Source organism: Erythranthe guttata, chromosome 10, assembly GCF_056151865.1.
Source record: "Erythranthe guttata isolate IM_541 chromosome 10, IM_541, whole genome shotgun sequence".
Taxonomy (NCBI): domain Eukaryota; kingdom Viridiplantae; phylum Streptophyta; class Magnoliopsida; order Lamiales; family Phrymaceae; genus Erythranthe; species Erythranthe guttata.
The window spans coordinates 18581576-18602275 of record NC_142542.1 but is presented as its reverse complement, the minus strand read 5'-3'; the positions used below and the strand labels follow the sequence as shown (position 1 = coordinate 18602275).

The following is a 20700-nucleotide window of genomic DNA, read 5'->3' as shown; positions in this document are numbered from 1 at the left end:
CAACATCTTATTCTATAATTATTCAAATGATATCTCCACATCTTAAAATTATATTATTCTACAGTAGAACATCGATAAATTAATAATTTCGTTTAAATAATGAAAGTTTTCCTCGGTATCAAATCAAGTACAATAGGTTTAAAAAAATATTCGTTAAAACCAATATTTCACTAAATTTATAAAATTTAGTTGTCCATACTGAGTATATATATAATTATTTTCACTATAATTAATTAATATTTTATACATTCATCAATTATAGAATAAAGTAAATAATAAATTCATAATAGTAGCAAAAATAGTAGAGTCAATTAAATTCTAGAAGGAATATCACCTCCATAATTTTGGATTTTAATTAGTATATAATTAAAAAATTAAATCAATCATAAAATTTATTGTCACTGGATTCGGTGAAGAAAAAAGAAAAGTTAAAACAATAACATGAAATTCATGTAGTATAATTTTCAATATGGTAAATAATTGGATAATATTACTGCACACATGGCAGGAAAAAAAATAGTGTCAATTTCCGCAATATAGTAAATTCGAACATGTATCTTTATTTTATACAGATAATGTTAATATATAATATTAAATTAATACAAAAAAACATATTCTCTGGTTATGTTCATGTAAAATGTATATATATTAATATTAAATAATTTATTCTGCATATTGTTTTAATATAAATTCAAATTTATTAATTAAAATACAAAATATCCGTAACATCACCCATCATGCAACAATAATAAGAGAAGCCTTTAAATTGAATTTAACTATATTTAAATTAAATTAATTACTTTTAAAATTCAATTAAAAAATAAATCTATTTATAGTTTCCAAGAAAGTTGATATATTTAGAGATTTTATAAATGGCAGAATATAAATATATTAATAAAATAATAAAATATATTTAATTATTTTTAATTTTGGAAATGATGACTTGTTTTTTGATGATTTATTTTTACCAAACAATTTGCCACATGGGATGAAATTGAATACATGTCACCAATTGAAATTGACAAATGTCAATCAATTAGGTGTGTAATTCAACTTTTATATATTATATAGATTCTACAGTAGAACCTCGATAAATTAATAATCTCGTTTGTATAATAGTTTCTTCGGTATCGAATCAAGGACAATGGGTTAAAAAAATATTCGTTAAACCAATATTTCACTAAATTAATAAAATTTAGTTGTCCATAGTGACTATGTATATATATATATATATATATATATATATATATATATATATATATATATATATATATATATATATATATATATATATATATATATATATATATATATATATATATAATTAGTTTCACTATAATTAATTAATATTTTATACATTCATCAATTGTAGAATAAAGTAAATAATAAATTCATGATAGTAACAAAAATAGTAGAGTCAATTAAATTCTAGAAGGAATATCACCTCCATAATTTTCAGATTAAAAATGGAATGACGCCAGCTATGACGTCAGTATGACTCTAGCATGACGGGGGTGTGACGTGTGTAAAATTTTGTGTTAAACAGATAGGATTGACTAGATATTAGCTTACACCGAAAGATTGTTTATTATTCCCGATACACGGACAGGCTTGTAGCCCAAGACTCTTCAGGCTTATCCGGCTCAGCTCATTTCGGCTAAGCCGACAATATTTTTTTTGCCTTCATCTTTTTATCACTGTCATAACGGCGTTATACCTTTTTAAACATGTGTGAATTCCAATTGCCCCTTGTACTTTGGTTCAGTATCACTTTACCCTTTTCTACTTTCGATTGTATTGATTTGTTCTCTGTACTTGAAAAATTGTCTCAATGTGACACTCGTTGTTCATTGTCAGAGATTCGACCTTAATACCGTTTGGTATAAATTCTGAAATTACAAAACACCATCTCTCCCAGTTTAAATAATTATTAAAAAAAACAAAAATAATAATAAAAAAAACTCAAGACAACGAGAAAACATAGACCACGACGCCAACCACAATTTATTTTAATTTTCTTTTAATTTTTTTAATAATTATTTAAACTGGGAGGTGTGGCGTTTTTGTAATTTTCATACTTAGATCAAACGTGGTCAAATGTCTGAAAACTAACGACGGAGGCCAACATTGTGACAACGTTTCAAGTATAGGGGGAAAATTGATGCAATTAAGAGTAGAAGGAGTTAAAGTGATATCGAACCAAAGTATAAAGGAGAAAAGTATAATTTACCCTTTAAATCTGTATGGGTAGTCTCTAGTTGATTAAATATTTAAATTTATTCATTTGTTATTGTAAATTTTATTATCAACTATCAATTTGCAATTGCTAATTAAATCATTAAATAATTAGGGAAATAATAAGAATATTTGATAATTTGCTATTCAGTTTTTAACTTTTTAAAAATCGTAAAATGGTCCCATAAGATGTTCGGCAGGTGTCCTAAAGTGTTGGAACGTAACGTGTCCGACACTGATCGTTAAAAAGTTGAAGGTAGGAAGTATTAAATACGAAATGTGTCCGACACCGATCGTTAAGAAGTTAAAATTTTCGTGTTACATGACTCGAATGAGATATGATTAAGATAACTCCTATTTGTGTAGACTGTGGTCCTTTTTAAGAGTGATTGATTGAATTTATTTAGTATTAACAATATCCATATATCAATCATAGAAATGGACCTATCCAATCTCACATATGACTATATTAGCAGTGTTACTTAATAATAACTAGGTAATACCTATAATATGCCGATTAAAATATAGGTTAAACCCGTAAGGGTGGCCTAGCGGTTGGAACAAGAGAGCTTGGGTCAATTGACCCAAGTTCGAATCCCCTTGCCAACGGTCGCTAGGTCGAGCTTGTCACACATGGTTAGCCTAGTGTGGTTTACATCTCTCGTATGGTTTGCAAGCTATTATACGAGAGTGTAGGTTTACCCAGTGCACCTATATGGTTGGCTGCGGGTTCCTGCATTAAAAAAAAAAAAAAAAAAAAAAATATATAGGTTAATAGCCCCTATATTAGCTTTTAAGGGTTTGAAATAGTAATAATCAATAATCATAACTTTATACTATAACTAATTTAATTAATTATTTGATCGTGTATCAATTTATAGAATATTTGATGGACCACCATTGATTTTGATCATTGTAATTAGGGGTATTCACAAACCGATCAACTGTACTGGATCGAAAATTCGGTGTGTGTCAAATACCGAACCGAAAATTTGGCATGTGCCGGTATCGAACTGAAAATTCGGTTCTTTATTATTTGGTAATTTTGTTTTGAATTACGGTATACGGTTTTGATGCCCGGTATACTATACCGTACCGAATACCGAAATACGGTATTTGAATCATTTAATATTAATATCACGTGCCGGTATCGAACTGAAAATTCGGTTCTTTATTATTTGGTAATTTTTTTTTTGAATGGTATACTATACCGTACCGAATACCGAAATACGGTATTTGAATCATTTAATATTAATATCACGTGCCGGTATTGAACTGAAAATTCGGTTCTTTATTATTTGGTAATTTTTTTTGAATTACGGTATACGGTTTTGATGCCCGATATACTATGCCGTACCAAATATTGAAATATAGTATTTGAATCATTTAATATTAATATCTCCAATACGCCCCCACAAGTGCAGACGAATTACATTTGAAATCTTGCACTTGAAATATTTTTAAATGGGTGGTTGTGGGATTCGAACTCAGGACCTTTCATTTGGCCTGTCTCTGATATCATGTTGAATGACCATCTCAATTAAAAGTTTAAACTGTTAGTGAAATGTTTCATTTAATATTAATATCTTCGAGATTATATGAAATATTATCACGTTTGTACCCGTTGTATCCCATTCGAACTCCACATTTTGAAGCAAGATGATCATACTATGTGTTTTTTGGCTTGTATTATCAGATTGCGATGCATCAGTAACTGTATTTTTACATAAAACGAGTACAAACTAGGATACATTCCACGAAATCTAAATGATTATATTGAATTTTTTACAGCATAAAGATAGATATGTAAGAAAAATTATAGTTGAAGAGTAGATGTAATAATCAAAACAAGAAGTGTTTTTTCATAAATTAACATTCCTTAGGGTGGTTTTAATTTACCCCAATAGTTAATAACAAAATTGCTTGAACTTTGAAGCTGAAACTAAAAACGCGTTACAATTATTCTTTTTTTTTCTTTTTTTTGTTTGTATCGAATGAAACTTTTTCAGGCGGTCTGCTTGTCTGCTACTGAAATATTCCTTAATAAGTATGAAAGCGTGCTTCACAAAAAAACTTCTCTTTATTTACTGCAGCAGTAAATATTGACCCAAAAACAATCAAATAATTGATTATTGCACGCTCTGCTCTGACCAGATTGCAATTTCATTTGAATGATTACACCATGGAGAAAAATAATTGCTTTGCAGTAATTTTTTTTCTTCTAATTATTACATCATGCATGTGATTTTCTATTAATACTTTAATCAACATTATATTATAATAAAAACAAAATATTATGAAAATCCATTTTTTCATACTAGCTTAGGGTAGAAATCGGACAATACGGACTAGAAATGTCGTTTTCGGAAAAAGAAAAAAACATTTTTTCTCGGAAGGAAAAAATGGATCCCAATTTATGTTCCAAAAAAACCGGGATGCAAAAATTCATTCTCATTTCGGAATACCTCGAAATCGGTAGAATATCGGAAATTACATTACTTTTATAATCTCTTGTTCCAAATTCGAATATAATGGAAATTTTCACAATATTTTTCTATCTTGTTCGATTTTTTGCAGGAAATTGCAAAAAATCCAAAAGAGAATTCGTTGTCAAATAAAATATAACATAAGCTATAATATGGAATTACAAAATATATCATAAAATTATAGTATATATTTTGAAAAACAATCGAAATATTCGAAACTAAAATCTTGTCGAAAATCGAAAAAATCTGGTAATTTTATATACAATTCCTATTTCATTCCAAATAAATTCTAAAAAGTAGGAAACCAAAACTTCAGAAATCGAAATAAAAAATACGATTCCAAATTCAGATATTTTCCGATCAGAATTGGCGGAGTTTGGAAATTCATTCCGGTATTCACCCTAATACGTACATAGCTTGCAATGCAAATAACTAGGTCAAAAAAATCACCAAAAATGCAATTAATTAATAAATTAGTATGACTTGGTGTTATAAGCAAAGGTGGTCCAAGTCATGTGGGAGAAAAGACTTGCTAAGTGGACTCATGTTTATAAAATCACCTTTAATAATTAATTAATTTCTTCTATATATAGTTATATCTATACATAAATGAATTAATCCATAACAAATGAAACATTTTATGTTCACATTGATTTGACCTAGTCCTAATCTTCTAACCCTACAAGATTGTTGAAAGCTCACTTAGTCTTATACAATTCGTCGTTACACTGATTCGATTCATATCCAATTCGATTACAATAGACAATTCCTTCGAGTATGACTCGACCTATTAAACTCAAACTTAATCATAATAACAAAACTCGATAAAAGTGACCAAATCAATCTGATAACTCATTAGTAGTGGCAATTCATGCTATCTGTATAAAATCGAAAAACTGTCCTTTTTTTTTTATCATAAAAAAACGCAATTACATCGTCTCTTCCACGCGGCCACAATTCAGTATAGCAAAAGAGGCCGGTCACTCACACGTGCATGAGTTGCTTTATTAACTTTAATTAAAGCTAATCATAGTCTAATTAATAATTAATATAACTGCACTTTTGTGCCTTTAATTTGGCCTCCCATGCATTGTAGGCCATCGTAACACAGTTGATAAAGTTTTTAAAATTTGATTTAAAAAGCTAACATTTTAAGAAGGTGAAAATATGATATTGCCTCTTTTTTTTTTTTTTTTTTCTTCATTATAGTGAAATCGTGGCATAAGTGTAGTCAGTGGTGGAGTCAGCATATGGGTAGATCGCAACACGGCTCTCCAACATTTCTCAAAATTCTTTTATCTTATATTAAATTTAAAAGAATTCGTGTGTAAAAGCATTATCGCCCCCCTTCATAATTCTTTTAATACAATCGACCAGCTCTCTTGCTTAAAATTCTGACTCTAGTAACGCTAACGACTATTAGACATGGCCACGGGCCGGGTCGGACCCGGACCCGACCCGGACCCGACCCGGCGACCGCCCCGCCCCGCCCCGGCCCCGCCCCGTTGACCATGGACCCGGACCCGGACCCGAAAATGTATGGGTCGGTTTCGGGTCCCGATATTTAGGACCCGAGACCCGACGGGTCCACCCGGCGGGTGGACCCGATGACCCGGACCCGAGGACCCGACCCGAGGACCCGTCGGGTCCACCCGAATAAAAAAATATTTTTTTTTTCAAAATTTTAAAAATGCACCGGCTATAAACCGGACCCGAACCGGACCCGGCCCGGACCCGGTCCGGGAATTCAATTTTTTTTTTTTTTTTTTTAAATTACAACGGCTATAAACTCGGGTCCACCCGGACCCGACCCGGACCCGACCCGGACCCGAACCGGACCCGACCCGAAAATTTCAATTTTTTTTTTTTTTTTTAATTTCAACGGCTATAAACTCGGGTCCACCCGGACCCGACCCGGACCCGAACCGGACCCGACCCGGAAATTCAATTAAAAAATTCAAGAACCGGTTTGGACCCGGACCCGGACGGACCCGAGTGGACCCGACCCGGACCCGGACCCATGCGGGTCGGTTTCGGGTCCCGAAAAAGTAGGACCCGGACCCGGCGGGTCCGACCCGGACCCGGACCCGACCCGACCCGGGGCCGTGTCTAACGACTATATTATCATATTAATTTTATGACAATTTTGTTTTGTACTTTATGGTTAATGAAGAAATGTTGAAACTCTTAGAGTGTGTTTAATTTAGGTGATAAAATATGTCTAATTTTGCCAAAAACAATTCCTTTTAGTTGCCACCAAATATTTTTATTATCATAATTATATTGAATAATAATATTTTTATTATCATAATTATAGAAAAATAGCATTGGGATTAGAGAAAAGAAGAGTGATGATGCTAATTACTTAGATCACCTCGGGTAGTGTAGAAAATGAACTGGGAGAGCAAAGCGGATCAGTAGCTTGACAACTTGATGATACTGAGGTACCTGCGATCATAGAACACGTGAACTAGGCCGGGGGTTGATCCGGCGGAAACCCCTCCGACGCTCAAGTCAGACGTGCTGATAGTGGAAATAGTCCAGAGAATACAGTTAATAGTATTGCTCAGTTAATAGGACGTACCTTAAGGAATGAGTTCAAAGGTGTATTTATAGCTTAGTCGAGATTGTCGGGCCCCGAACCTTGCTTGAAGGTGATTGGGCCTCGGTGATAGTGGTCTTCGATATTGGGCTCGTGGCCCAGTAGGTAAATAAATTGTAGGCCCATTGGGTTGGCCCAATTAGGCATATCATTAAGCCCCCCACTCTCGAGTCGATGTGGGGGCCATGTCGAAATGGGTTCTCAATCGTGTCGAGAGTAAAAATTGTAGTGTTCGTTCTTTGGCATATGGCCTGATGGTGTGCGAAAATATATTGGAGCGTGTGTCGGAGGGGCGTGAATGCGCGTTGGCGCATAGCGCGACCAAGTTGTCGCGATGTAAGTTAATTGAGTCGTCGGTTTTGTCCCGGACGCTGTAGTAGCGAATTATCTCCTCGTGGGAGTTGTCTCGTCGCGGGGTAATAGTGTTGATCGAGTTATCTCCTCGTAGGAGTTGTCTCGCGATAATGTAGTAGCACGGATCAAGTAATCTCCCCGTGGGAGTTGTTATTTATTGAGCGACCAAGTTGTCACGATGTAAGTTACTTGAGTCGTCGGTGTTGTCTAGCGACGATGTAGTAGCGAATTATCTCCTCGTGGGAGTTGTCTCGCGTTAATGTAGTAGCACGGAGCTAGTATTCTCCTCGTGGGAGTTGTTATTTTTCGACATTTTCAATGTTTTGACGCGTTGCTTGTATGTGTTTACATATAGCCTTCTGCGTGATGTACTTGAGGAGGGGATCAGGCTCTCAAGATTTTTATATGGGGATCGTGCCCTTTGTTAGACCTCGTGGGTCGTAAGTATGTTTGGACCGTGGCCACGTTTTAGTGAAGGACCCATCGAAAACAAGTAGATAAATTTGAGTAATCAAGCTGGCCAGGCTATGTAGATTCCCATAATATTTCTAAGTGTTTCTAGGGTCGTAATCGTGCTATCTTGAGCTTGCGATTATATATTGAATTTCGGGCGAGTTGTCTCCTCATGGGAGTTGCCTCGCAACGGGTTGTAGGATTGAGCGAGTGCACTCCTCGTGGGAGTTATCTCGCTGTAGTTTTGAGGCTAGAGAAGGTTAGCTCCTCGTGGGAGTTGTCCCACAACGGGCTATAGGACGGAGCGAATGGTTTCCTCGTGGGAGTTATCTCATTGTGGTTTTGAGACCAGAGAGGGTTAGCTCCTCGTGGGAGTTGTCCCACAACGGGCTATAGGACGGAGCGAATGGTCTCCTCGTGGGAGTTATCTCGCTGTGGTTTTGAGACCCGAGGGAGTTGGCTCCTCATGGGAGTTGCCTCGCAACGGGTTATAGGACGGAGCGAGTAGTCTCCTCGTGGGAGTTATCTCGCTATGGTTTCGTAGACCTGAGGGAGTTGGCTCCTCGTAGGAGTGGTCTTGAGCGAAGTTGTAGGAGCATTGGATGATGCGCGATTTAGGCGCGTGTGGATTGAGGTTGCTCTGAGCGAATTGTCTCCTCGTGGGAGTTATCTCGAAACGGGTTGTATGGCCGAGCGAGTTGTATTACTGAGCGAGTTGGCTCCTCGTGGGAGTTGCCTCGCTGCGGGTTATATGACTGAGCGAGCTATCTCCTCGTGGGAGTTGTCTCGCTGTGTGTTGTAGGACAGAGCGAGTTGTCTCCTCGTGGGAGTTATCTCGCTGTGTGTTGTAGGACAGAACGAGTTGTCTCCTCGTGGGAGTTGTCTCGCTGTGTGTTGTAGGATAGAGCGAGCTGTCTCCTCGTGGGAGTTATCTCGCAACAGGTTAGAGGACGGAGCGAGTGGTCTCCTCGTGGGAGTTATCTCGCTATGGTTTCGTAGACCCGAGGGAGTTGGCTCCTCGTGGGAGTTGTCTCGCTGCGGGTTGTAGTATTGAGCGAGTTGGCTCCTCGTGGGAGTTGTCTCGCAAGCCCCCCACTCTCGAGACGATGTGGGAGCCAAGTAGAAAGGAGTACCGGATCGTATTGAGAGTAGATCTATGCTGTAGTCTTGCGTTAATCGTTGGCATGGCGTGGAGAAATAATTTTTTTTTTTATTTATCCGTTTGATAGCGAGCGCGATTTGGTAGGCGCGTTGAAGAGTTCGCGCGATTTGGTGGAGCGCGTTGAAATTCTCGCGCGATTTGGTGAAGCGAGGTGAAATCTAAGCGCAATTTGGTGGAGAGTACCAAAAGTTGTGCCCAATTAGGTGGGAGCGCGCGCTCCAAGGTGGCCTTGGGAGGCGCGCGCGCGTGCATAGGAGGGCGCGCGCGCGTGTGATTTTTTTTTTTTTTTTTTTTTTTTTTTTTTTTTTTTTTTTTTTGAAGGAACCGCGCGGCTTGGCTCGGGCGCGCGCGCGGCTCGGCTCGGGCGCGCGCGCGCGCGGCTCGGCTTGGCTGCACCTTCCTCTTTTTTTTTTTTTTTTTTTTTTTTTTTTTTTTTTTTTTTTGTGAGCCGCGCGGCTTGGCTCGGGCGCGCGCGCGGCTCGGCTCGGGCGCGCGCGCGGCTCGGCTCTGGCGCGCGCGCGGCTCGGCTTCGCTGCAATTTTTTTTTTTTTTTTTTTTTTTTTTTTTTTTTTTTTTTTTTTTTTTTTTTCTAATTCTTCCTTTTTCTCCCTCTTCTTTATTTTTCTTCTTCTTCTTTTTCTTTTTTCTTCAACTTCTTCTTTTTTTCTTCTTCTTCTTTTTCTTGTTTCTTTTTTCTTCAACTTCTTCTTCTTCTTTTTTTCTTCTTCGTTTTTTGTATCTTCTTCTTTTTTCATCTTTTTTCTTCTCTCTTTTTTTTTTTTTTTTTTTTTTTTTTTTGTTGATATTCACCCCCTTGGGGATGTTCTATTTTTTGAGTAGGGAGATTATCCTCGTTCCTTGAGATGGGATGTGCACCCCCTTGGGGATGTTCTATTTTTTGAGTAGGGAGATTATCCTCGTTCCTTGAGATGAGATGTGCACCCCCTTGGGGATGTTCTATTTTTTGAGTAGGGAGACTCTACTCGTGTCTTGAGATGCGATGTGAACCCACTTAGGGTTGAAAGGTAAGGGTCATGCCCTACCTTAGGATGGAGATAACTGCCCACTGTAGGATGAGGCGATCACGAACCACTTGGGTGAGATGTCCAAACTTAACGATATATGGTGCCACTGATTCAGTGGCAGCACGAGTTGAATCTTCCGTGATCATACGTTGAAGGTCTTCTTCGGTTATCTGAACCGTTCGAGAAGTAAATAGACCCCCAGAGAGTCGATGACCCATGGCGAATGAAATGTTTTGGGGGCACTGTGAACCCCCAGGGAGTCGATAACCCTTGGCGAACAAAATATTTTGGGGGCGATGTAAACCCCCAGGGAGTCGATAACCCTTGGCGAGCGAATATTTTGGGGGCGACGTAAACCCCCAGGGAGTCGATAACCCTTGGCGAACAAAATATTTTGGGGGCGATGTAAACCCCCAGGGAGTCGATAACCCTTGGCGAGCAAAATATTTTGGGGGCGATGTAAACCCCCAGGGAGTCGATAACCCTTGGCGAACGAAATATTTTGGGGGCGATGTAAGCTCCAGGGAGTCGATAACCCTTGGCGAGCGAATATTTTGGGGGCAGCTGTAAGCCCCCAGGGAGTCGATGGCGGTGGTGCCATAGGTGGCTCCACATGTGGAGCAGGTGCTGGTATCGCGTCGGGAGCATTTGCTCCCATCGTGGCGATATATTGGGTCACGGCCTCTGTGGCAGTGCGAGTTGAAGCTTCTGCTATCATGCGTCGAAGCGCATCCTCGGTTATTTGAACCATTCGAGGAGCAGGGAATGGTGGATCGGCAAGTGGTGGGTCCCGAGGGGGGATCACCTGAACCTCGCGAGGCGGATCCATGGGACGTGGAGGAGGTGGCAAGCCAGAGCCTCCACGAGGTGGGAGGTCGTTAGCTGTGTCATTTTCTCTCCGAGCAGACACCTCAGGAGGATCTTGTTGGCTACGTGATCTGGTTTGCATCGTTCCCACAGACGGCGCCAAAATGGCGATGCTAATTACTTAGATCACCTCGGGTAGTGTAGAAAATGAACTGGGAGAGCAAAGCGGATCAGTAGCTTGACAACTTGATGATACTGAGGTACCTGCGATCATAGAACACGTGAACTAGGCCGGGGGTTGATCCGGCGGAAACCCCTCCGACGCTCAAGTCAGACGTGCTGATAGTGGAAATAGTCCAGAGAATACAGTTAATAGTATTGCTCAGTTAATAGGACGTACCTTAAGGAATGAGTTCAAAGGTGTATTTATAGCTTAGTCGAGATTGTCGGGCCCCGAACCTTGCTTGAAGGTGATTGGGCCTCGGTGATAGTGGTCTTCGATATTGGGCTCGTGGCCCAGTAGGTAAATAAATTGTAGGCCCATTGGGTTGGCCCAATTAGGCATATCAAAGAGGAATACTTTCATATCAAGAAAAGGATAAAGCAAAAAACAAATGCACGAAAAAGAGTAGTCTATCCACCTTACTTTTTTTTTCCTTATCCCCCCCTTAACTTTTTCGAACATTCTTCTAATTCCCTTTTTATTTTTTATTTATTTTTTATTCTTTTAATGAATTTAGTGGGATCAAATTTGATTTTGTCATTACTTTTGAAGCAAAAGATAGATTTTGATGATGAACGCACGAATGGTGTTGAGAGGATTCTTTGCTTTTGTTTTATTTATTTTTCTTTTTTCATTTTACGACTGGAAAGAAGGAAAATAAAAATATTAAATATCACCAGTTTCGATTTGAAAGTTATATTGGAAACAATTTTTTTCGTTTCGAAATTCCAAAATTTTGATATTTGTTCGTTTGTTTTCTTGGATTGGATTTCAATAATATACAAAAGATTGGAATTCCGATTTCTGTTCCAATTTTAATTCCCGAAAGTAAATCCAGAAAACAATAATTTCTTTTTCTTCTTCGAAGGTTCATCTATAAATAATATTTATTTATTTTACTTAGTGCAAACATTTTTAATTTATAAACCATATTGCAAAGTCAAAATTATATCTTACAACATTTTCTCTTTTAATTTGTTGTTTCTCATTGTCCAAGTCTTCAAAATTTCCAAAACTTCTTAGAAATTGTATGGTTTCCAAACTTTTTTTGTAATTATAATAAATTTCTAGGTTTCTAAATTTTAGAATTGGATTTAAAAGTGGTTTTGTGCTTTCAAGAAAAAGATAGTAATGTTTAAAAATTACTGATTACAATCCGTTTCGTCCGATTTTCAACCTCAAATACTAAGGCTGTGTTTAGTAAGCTTTTGGGCTTCCATTTCCATTTTATTTTGGGGAAAGATGTTTTGGGAGAAGAATTTGAAAATTAAATAAAGTTTGTTTGTGTTTTGGGAGGAGACAATTTGTAGTGTAGCAAGTCAAATCATGTCTGAAAGGTGTTGGAAAAAGGTATTTTGGAAGAAGAATTTAAAAGATAAAGTGATTTGATTTTGTATTTTAGTGAAGACAGTTTTCACTGTAGCGGTCAAATCATGTTTGTTAGAGAGAGAAATATTTGAATTTGTTTTGGGCAAAGTTTTTGAAAATAGTGTAGAAAGATAATTTTCATTTTGGGGAAAGTGTGGAAAGAATTTGGAAACGGTAACAAACATAGCCTAAATATTTCATTCTTTGCATAATTTAATTTTGAATATTGGCAAGGAGAATTGAACTTGAGTCAATTGACACAAAGTAACATGTTCCAACCGCTAAAGCATTCATGGGCCCGTAATTTTATTTTTTGGTACTAATTGGAGTTGAAATTCTCAAACTACGGCTGCCAGGATTCGATCATAGGACCATGTACCAACTTACTACCTCCGGAACTAGTTGAGCTATACTCATGCGGCCCGTAATTTTTTTTTTACCATGATGCATGGTTGATGTTTTGTATAGTTTGATTTTTTCACCGCGTCTAATTTTCTTATAATTTAAATTTCTTACGTAAAAATAAAAATAAAATTAAATAAAATTAAAAAGAATAAACATTTAATTAATTGGCTTTATTTGTTGATTTTAAGAATTAGGCCCAAATTAATCAAACCTTAAATCCTATAGCCCAAATTAATGGCCCAACCAATTATTCCCTTCTCCTTCATGTTGGAATCACCGAGCGAAGAACACAACCGGAGAAAACTGATTTCAGGGAATGTGATAATTATTAGTTTGTATATTTGTTTATACGTTTATATAAATTAGTAAATCTCTTTCTAGGGTTTTTTTTCCCCTTTGTCGCTGAAATCAATTTCGCAATTCCACGGCAATGGCTCGCGAAACTGTGATCTACGATGATGACGAAGGTAAAATTTTCACCAGATTCAGCGAATTATTAAAAATATACACTAATTTGTGCTGAAAAAATCGGTATTTATTTTCGTGGCAATCTCTTTTCACAGATGAGATTGGAGGTGAAGAAGAAGAGAGAGATGAAGAAGAGCCCTATTATGGAGACAAAGTTGATGAACGCGAAAACGAAGAAGATGATGAAGAAGATGGTCAGTAAATGTCAATTCTTTTCGTGTCAATTCTTTGCATGTATAATTCGTGTCAATTCTTTGCATGTATAATTCGTTTCACTTTTTTTTTTGTTGCCTTTGTGTGTTAGGGTTCTGTTGTGGATTTGCTTTTATGTTTAGGGAAAAGAAAATATTTCTGGAATAAATGTAATTTGTTTTAGGATAGGGCTGGTGACGAATTGTGTTTTATGGCTTACTTTGTGTGATAATTCATTCTTAAGATCTATAGCAAGAATGGGGTATGGGATCTATTGTATTGGAATAATTTCCTCAATCGAATTTTTTTACTTTTTAATAACATTGTAGAAAACTAAACTCGTTGCATTTTGGTGTATGAAATCACTTACATATATTTCTATTTATGTTTTCTTTTTCTGTTATTGATGGGAACGACTGGTTTGAGTAGAAGGACAAGATGAATACGAGAAAGATGGTTTTATCGTGGACGATGAAGACGAGGAGGAAGAAGATAGGCTTGACAGCGATGATGAGAGGCAGAAGAAAAAGAAAAGGAAGAAAAGGTATTTACTTGTATTCTCACTTGTCAGGATCTTTTGTTAGTTGGCAATTTCATGTTAATAAAACTTTATTCAATGTAGAACAATGTGATATATGTCCTCATAATGATTGATTTTATGAACTATAGAGAGTCAGAGAGGAACTATGTCCTTGACGAGGATGATTATGAACTCCTCCAGGAAAGCAACATCTCTGTTCGTCGTCCGACAGCTGTAAGTTTCTACACTTACTCTGTGCTTTGTCATTTTTTGTAGCATTTACACTTCTTTTAGTTGAGTATTCCAATTGATTAACCATTGATGCCTCTTGGCCTGTGATATATATTAGGAAAGCAAGAAGTTTAAGCGACTGAAAAAGGGTCGGGGTGATACAGAAGAAGGGCCTTCTGGACTTTCAGATGATGAGAAGTTTGATGGAAGTGGAAAAGGCGGGCGTACAGATGAGGAGAAGCTTAAGCGCACCTTATTTGATGATGATGGTAAGTTCTGTTGAATTTTCTTCTCAAAGTCACGGGATGTGAAATAGTCGTTTTCTCGTTAATGGTCATGGGTTTTCCTTAAACTAATGTAGGGCAACAGCTCGAGGATATTGCGGAGGAGGATGAACAGTTGGAAGAAGAGGATACATACGTCAACGAAGATGATGACATGGCAGATTTTATTGTTGACGAAGAAGAAGTCGATGAACATGGAGCTCCTGTGAGGTATATCTTACACACAAATGTCTGAGATCTGTAGCTCTTGTTTTAGTATTGTAAAGTAAATATGCATCGATGTTTCTGTATCCAGGAGGAAGAAACCTAAGAAGAGCAGGCAACGACCAGGAATTTCTTCATCTGCACTTCAGGAGGCACACGAAATATTTGGTGATGTTGAAGACCTCTTGAGGCTACGCAAGTTGGAAGTTAGGGACAAGTTTGATGAAACTCATGAAGGGAGCCTTGAAGATCAGTTTGATCCTAGCATACTTTCTGAGAAGTATATGACGGAAAAGGATAACGAGATTCGGAAATTAGATGTTCCTGAAAGAATGCAGGTTTGTCGACCATCTTGTTGAAATTTTTGTCATCTTCAATACAGAGGTTGTAATTGTTTATCCTTTGTTTTAGAAATGGCAGGAAAGTTCTAGCCACCTCCTGACGGATGAGATTAGTATCAAAACGGAGACGGAGTGGATACACAACCAGCTCGTAAATGGTACGGTACCTTGTTTCAACAAGAGCAGTGCCATGACCGAAGAAGGAGATGATGAAATGAAGCGCCACATAGCGAGATTTCTTGAGTTAATGCATGTTCAAAAGTTAGATGTATGTTTTTGTTTCTCATTAATTGGTTCTCCATGTCATGATATGTAGAGGAACTTTCCTATTTGATATTTAAACTGTTATCTATGTCCCAGGTTCCATTCATTGCTATGTACCGGAAAGAGGAGATCTTGAGCCTATTAAAGAATCCAAATGAGCCTGAAGCTGATATTGAAAACGATCCTAACCAGAAACGTACGCTTAAGTGGCACAAGGTAGTCTTTTTTAATTGAATTTTGCATGACGTGTAACTATGTTGGGAATTTTGTTTGTTACACTACTTTCCATCCTTGTTTCAGTGGTAGTAAACTATTTCTAGTCAAATGAGTTTTTTCATTTATTTTGTAAAACTTGTTGAACTGAGTATGTTGAGAATTTTATTTTTACAGTACTTCCACCTGTGTTTATGTGGTAGTAAATTCTTCCAGTAAAAGGATTTTTTGCTCTTATTGTGTAAAAACGAAGAACCTGTGAAGGTTGAGGGTTCCTTCTTATGGTACTTTTAGCTTAAAATAGTAGAAGTTACGAAAAGTTCGATTTGAAAGGAGTGTTGTTTTGCAGGTGCTTTGGGCAATCCAGGACCTGGATCAGAAGTGGCTTCTTCTTCAGAAAAGAAAGAGTGCACTCCGGTCATACTATAAGCAGTTTAAACAAAATTCCGAGAAAGTAAATAATCGGGAGATACACCCCAGTTTAAATCAACAGCTTTTTCAATCTATCATTAAGTCGCTCAAAGCTGCTGATTCAGAACGAGAAGTTGATGATGTTGAATTGAAATTTAATTTGCACTGCCCCCCGGGCGAAGTTGTTCTAGGCGGAGGGCAGTATAAGAGGCCAAAGAGGAAATCGCATTACAGCATTTGCAGTAAAGCTGGACTAGGGGAGGTTGCAAGCAAATTTGGCTACAGCTCCGAACAATTTGGGTTGCAGATTTCTCTAGAGAAAATGGTGGATTTAATTTACTTTAGTTTCTAACTGGCCTTGTTTTAAGATTTAGATTAACTGAGTTGTGTTTTTCGCAGAGGATGGATGAATTGGAGGATGCGAAGGAAACACCAGAGGAAATGGCTTCCAATTTCACCTGTGCAATGTTCGAGACACCTGAAGCTGTGTTGAACGGTGCGAGGCACATGGTATGTGAAAGTTACTGACTCATTCTTGTACTTTGGATATTTTAATATGGTGTTCAATTGTACGGGCTAACTTTATAAAATCAATAATAAATCCAGGCATCAGTTGAGATCAGTTGTGAACCATGTGTTCGGAAGCATGTCCGGAGTATCTTTATGGATAATGCCGTGTTGTCAACTAGTCCCACACCTGATGGAAACACAGCTATTGATTCCTTTCACCAGTTTGCTGGAGTGAAGTGGTTGCGGGAAAAACCACTTTCCAGATTTGAGGACGCACAATGGCTTCTAATCCAGAAAGCAGAAGAGGAGAAGCTCTTGCAGGTTACAATCAAGCTGCCGGAAGTAGTCCTTGATAAGTTAATAAACGATTCGAAAGATTATTATTTGAGTGACGGTGTTAGTAAATCCGCTCAATTATGGAACGAGCAGAGAACTCTGATACTTCGTGATGCGTTCGACAAATTTCTTCTGCCTTCAATGACAAAGGAAGCGAGATCATTGTTGAATAGTAGGGCAAAATCGTGGTTGCTCTTGGATTACGGAAAGCTGTTGTGGGATAAAGTGTCTGTTGCACCATACCAGCGGAAAGAAACTGATGTCAGTTCAGATGAAGAAACTGCACCCAGGGTTATGGCTTGCTGTTGGGGCCCTGGCAAGCCAGCTACTACTTTCGTAATGTTGGATTCATCTGGAGAAGTATTAGATATACTTCATGCTGGTTCGCTCAGTCTTCGTGGTCAGAGTGTTGATGAACAGCAACGGAAGAAAAATGATCAGCAGCGAGTGCAAAAATTTATGATGGACCACCAGCCACACGTGGTCGTTCTAGGAGCAGCTAATTTGTCTTGTAGGCGGCTGAAGGAGAATATTTATGAGGTATTCATAATTAAATTTTATCTCTTTTACATATTGTTTCCACTACTATGTCTTCTTGGATGTGATATTTGAGACTTCGTATTCTTGTGTCCACATCCTTTATCAGATAATCTTCAAGATGGTGGAAAAATGTCCTAGAGATGTTAGCGACGAGATGGATAACTTGAATATTGTCTATGGTGATGAGTCTCTCCCACATCTGTATGAAAATTCTCGCATATCAGTTGATCAACTTCCTTCTCAAGAAGGTATGTCATATATTTATTTACATAATTCTATGCGATAAAGTTGGAGAAAAATCTATTCTTTATTTTATGCTATCCCTAATTCCTTGTTTCCTATTGTTTGTCCCCGAAATTTTATTTAGATGTTTTTTATGCAATATAACCGTGGTGTTTTATATTTGTTTTGATTTTAGGCATAACTAGGCGTGCTGTGGCTCTTGGACGATATCTTCAGAATCCACTATCCATGGTTGCCACATTGTGTGGACCAGGAAGGGAGATATTATCTTGGAAACTTAATCCGTTGGACAACTTTCTTACTCCAGATGAGAAGTATGGGATGGTTGAACAAGTTATGGTGGATGTAACGAACCAAGTAGGTCTTGATCTTAATTTGGCTTCCAGTCACGAATGGTTGTATGCACCTCTTCAATTTATTTCTGGGCTTGGGCCAAGAAAAGCAGCTTTTCTACAAAGGTCTCTAGTAAAAGCAGGACCCATTTTCACTAGGAAAGACTTGTTAACATCCCATGGTCTAGGTAAAAAGGTTTTCATCAATGCTGTTGGATTCGTTCGAGTCCGACGGAGCGGATTGACTTCCAGTAGTAGTCAATACATTGATTTGCTAGACGACACACGAATACATCCAGAATCTTACAGCCTTGCAAAAGATTTGGCTAAGGATATTTACTGTGAAGATGGGAACGGTGATGCAAATGATGATGATGATGAGGATATGCTGGAAATGGCAATCGAGCATGTAAGAGAGAAGCCTCACTTATTGAGGGCTGTGGATGTTCGTGAATATGCTGGACAGAAAAATCGCCTGAACAAAAAAGAAACCCTTAATGATATAAAATTGGAGTTGATAAAAGGCTTTCAGGATAGGCGGAGACCGTACGTAGGTCTGAGTGAGGACGAAGAGTTTTACATGATCTTAGGAGAGACTGAAGAAGCAGTTTCCGAGGGAAGAGTTGTGCAAGCGACGGTGCACAAGGTGCAACCTCATGAAGCGACTTGCGTCCTTGAATATGGATTGATTGGCATGCTTAGGAAGGAAGATTACGCAGATGATTGGAGGGATGTCAATAAATTGACCGATAAGCTGCATGAAGGTGATACGTTGACTTGCAGAATCAAATCAATTCAGAAGAATCGCTATTTGGCGTTTTTGACTTGTAGAGAAAGTGAAATGAGGAATATCCGTTTCCAGAAGCAGCAGATTATGGATCCTTACTATCGTGAAGAATGGAGCACCTCACACATTGCACAAGAAAAAGCTCGGAAAGTGAAGGAGCTAGCGAAGAAGAAGCATTTTAAGGCGAGGATGATTGTTCACCCTCGCTTTCAAAATTTTACAGCTGATGAAGCAATAGAGGTAAATTGTTCTTCTACTAGATTCTGGTGTCTGCATGCATGTCCTTTTTTTATTTATCTTTTTTGTTTTTTTTATATATATATTTTTTTTGCACAAGATATATAAATATATTATATATAACTCAAATATAGAGGTTGTTCATGCTCGTATATTTTGGATGCTCTGTTTACAGTTTCTATCAGACAAGGATCCTGGTGAAAGTGTCATCCGACCGAGTTCTCGTGGACTTTCACATTTGACTTTGACTCTGAAAGTTTATGATGGTGTATATGCTGACAAGGACATAGTTGAAGGTGGCAAGGAAAACAAGAACATCACAAGCTTGCTTCGAATAGGGAAAACACTGAAAATCGGAGAGGATACATTTGAAGATCTTGATGAGGTAATTGAATATAGATCATCTGCATGGATATATAAATAAATGCCAGATTGATGATACATAAATAAATTGCGAGAATCTAAGTAGTAACCCCTTTGACTTAATTCAGGTAATGGATCGTTATGTAGATCCGTTGGTAGCTCGTTTGAAGGCAATGTTGAACTACCGCAAGTTCAGGAGGGGTTCCAAGAACGAAGTTGAAGAGCTCCTCAAGAAGGAAAAATCCGAGAATCCTAAGATAGTCGTGTACTGCTTTCGAATATGTTACGAGCATCCCGGTACATTTTTATTGACCCACATACAAAACACCAATCCGTATGAAGAGTACGTAAGTGTGTACCCCAAGGGGTTTAAGTTCAGGAAACAGATGTTTAAGGATATAGACCGCCTCGTGGCTCATTTCCAGAGGCATATTGACGATCCGTTTCGTCGTGCGCATTCGATTGGTTCAGTTGCTGCTACGGTCCCTATGAGGAGTCCTGCAACTGGTAGTGGTGGTAATAATCGGAGATAGGAGTTGTGGTTCTAGAGCAGGTGCGCACTTGAAATGCTTCAATTCAATCAGTTTTGAAATGTATTCAAAATGTTATTATCTCGAGTGCACACTGTGATTTCGGTTTAAACTAAACTTGTGTGTCTAATTTGGTTCTTGTTACAGGGAGAGGTGACACGACATAAACAAACTTGGGCATTCCGATGGTGCACCTATATTTTTTAGGGATTGAGCTGGTGCATCTATATTTTTCTATTATTTTATAACTTCATTCTTTTTTTCTTTTCGTGATTTATTTTCTCAAAATCACTAAAGTTACTTGCGTGGCATATAATTAGTTTTCGTTTTTCTCCGAAAAATCAAACTCGTAGTGCATTTTCTTGAGTTGTATAAAAACGCACACTTGTATATAGAGCTGTTATACTCGATTCTATTCTCTGTGGTTCGGCGCCTAGGTGTCAGAAGCCGAGTTCCTTAACAACCCATTCTCTGTAATCCATAAAGACAAATGAGAATAATTCAAGTTCAACAATTTTACTATTGCAAATGATAATTTCTGTGGTCTCCATACCAACAACTACGTCGTTCACGG

General features: G+C 37.8%; 1 protein-coding gene across 2 annotated transcripts; it reads left to right on the top strand.

The window, feature by feature from the left end:
• The first annotated feature begins 13312 nt into the window (after positions 1-13312).
• On the top strand, positions 13313-20655 carry LOC105959960 (transcription elongation factor SPT6 homolog). 2 transcript variants are annotated; one of them, XM_088824236.1, is made up of 17 exons: positions 13313-13587; positions 13684-13782; positions 14210-14324; positions 14450-14534; positions 14650-14800; positions 14893-15025; positions 15111-15357; positions 15431-15628; positions 15721-15840; positions 16187-16573; positions 16648-16758; positions 16855-17634; positions 17741-17882; positions 18053-19236; positions 19409-19618; positions 19725-20149; positions 20274-20655. In XM_088824236.1, the coding sequence occupies exons 1-16, from the start codon at positions 13551-13553 to the stop codon at positions 20127-20129; spliced, it is 4404 nt and encodes a 1467-aa protein (XP_088680362.1). In that variant the 5' UTR covers positions 13313-13550; the 3' UTR covers positions 20130-20149; positions 20274-20655. The 2 variants fall into 2 exon arrangements, with proteins under 2 accessions (XP_088680362.1, XP_088680363.1); XM_088824237.1 differs by having other exon boundaries at positions 13324-13587; positions 15440-15628.
• Positions 20656-20700: the final 45 nt, after the last annotated feature.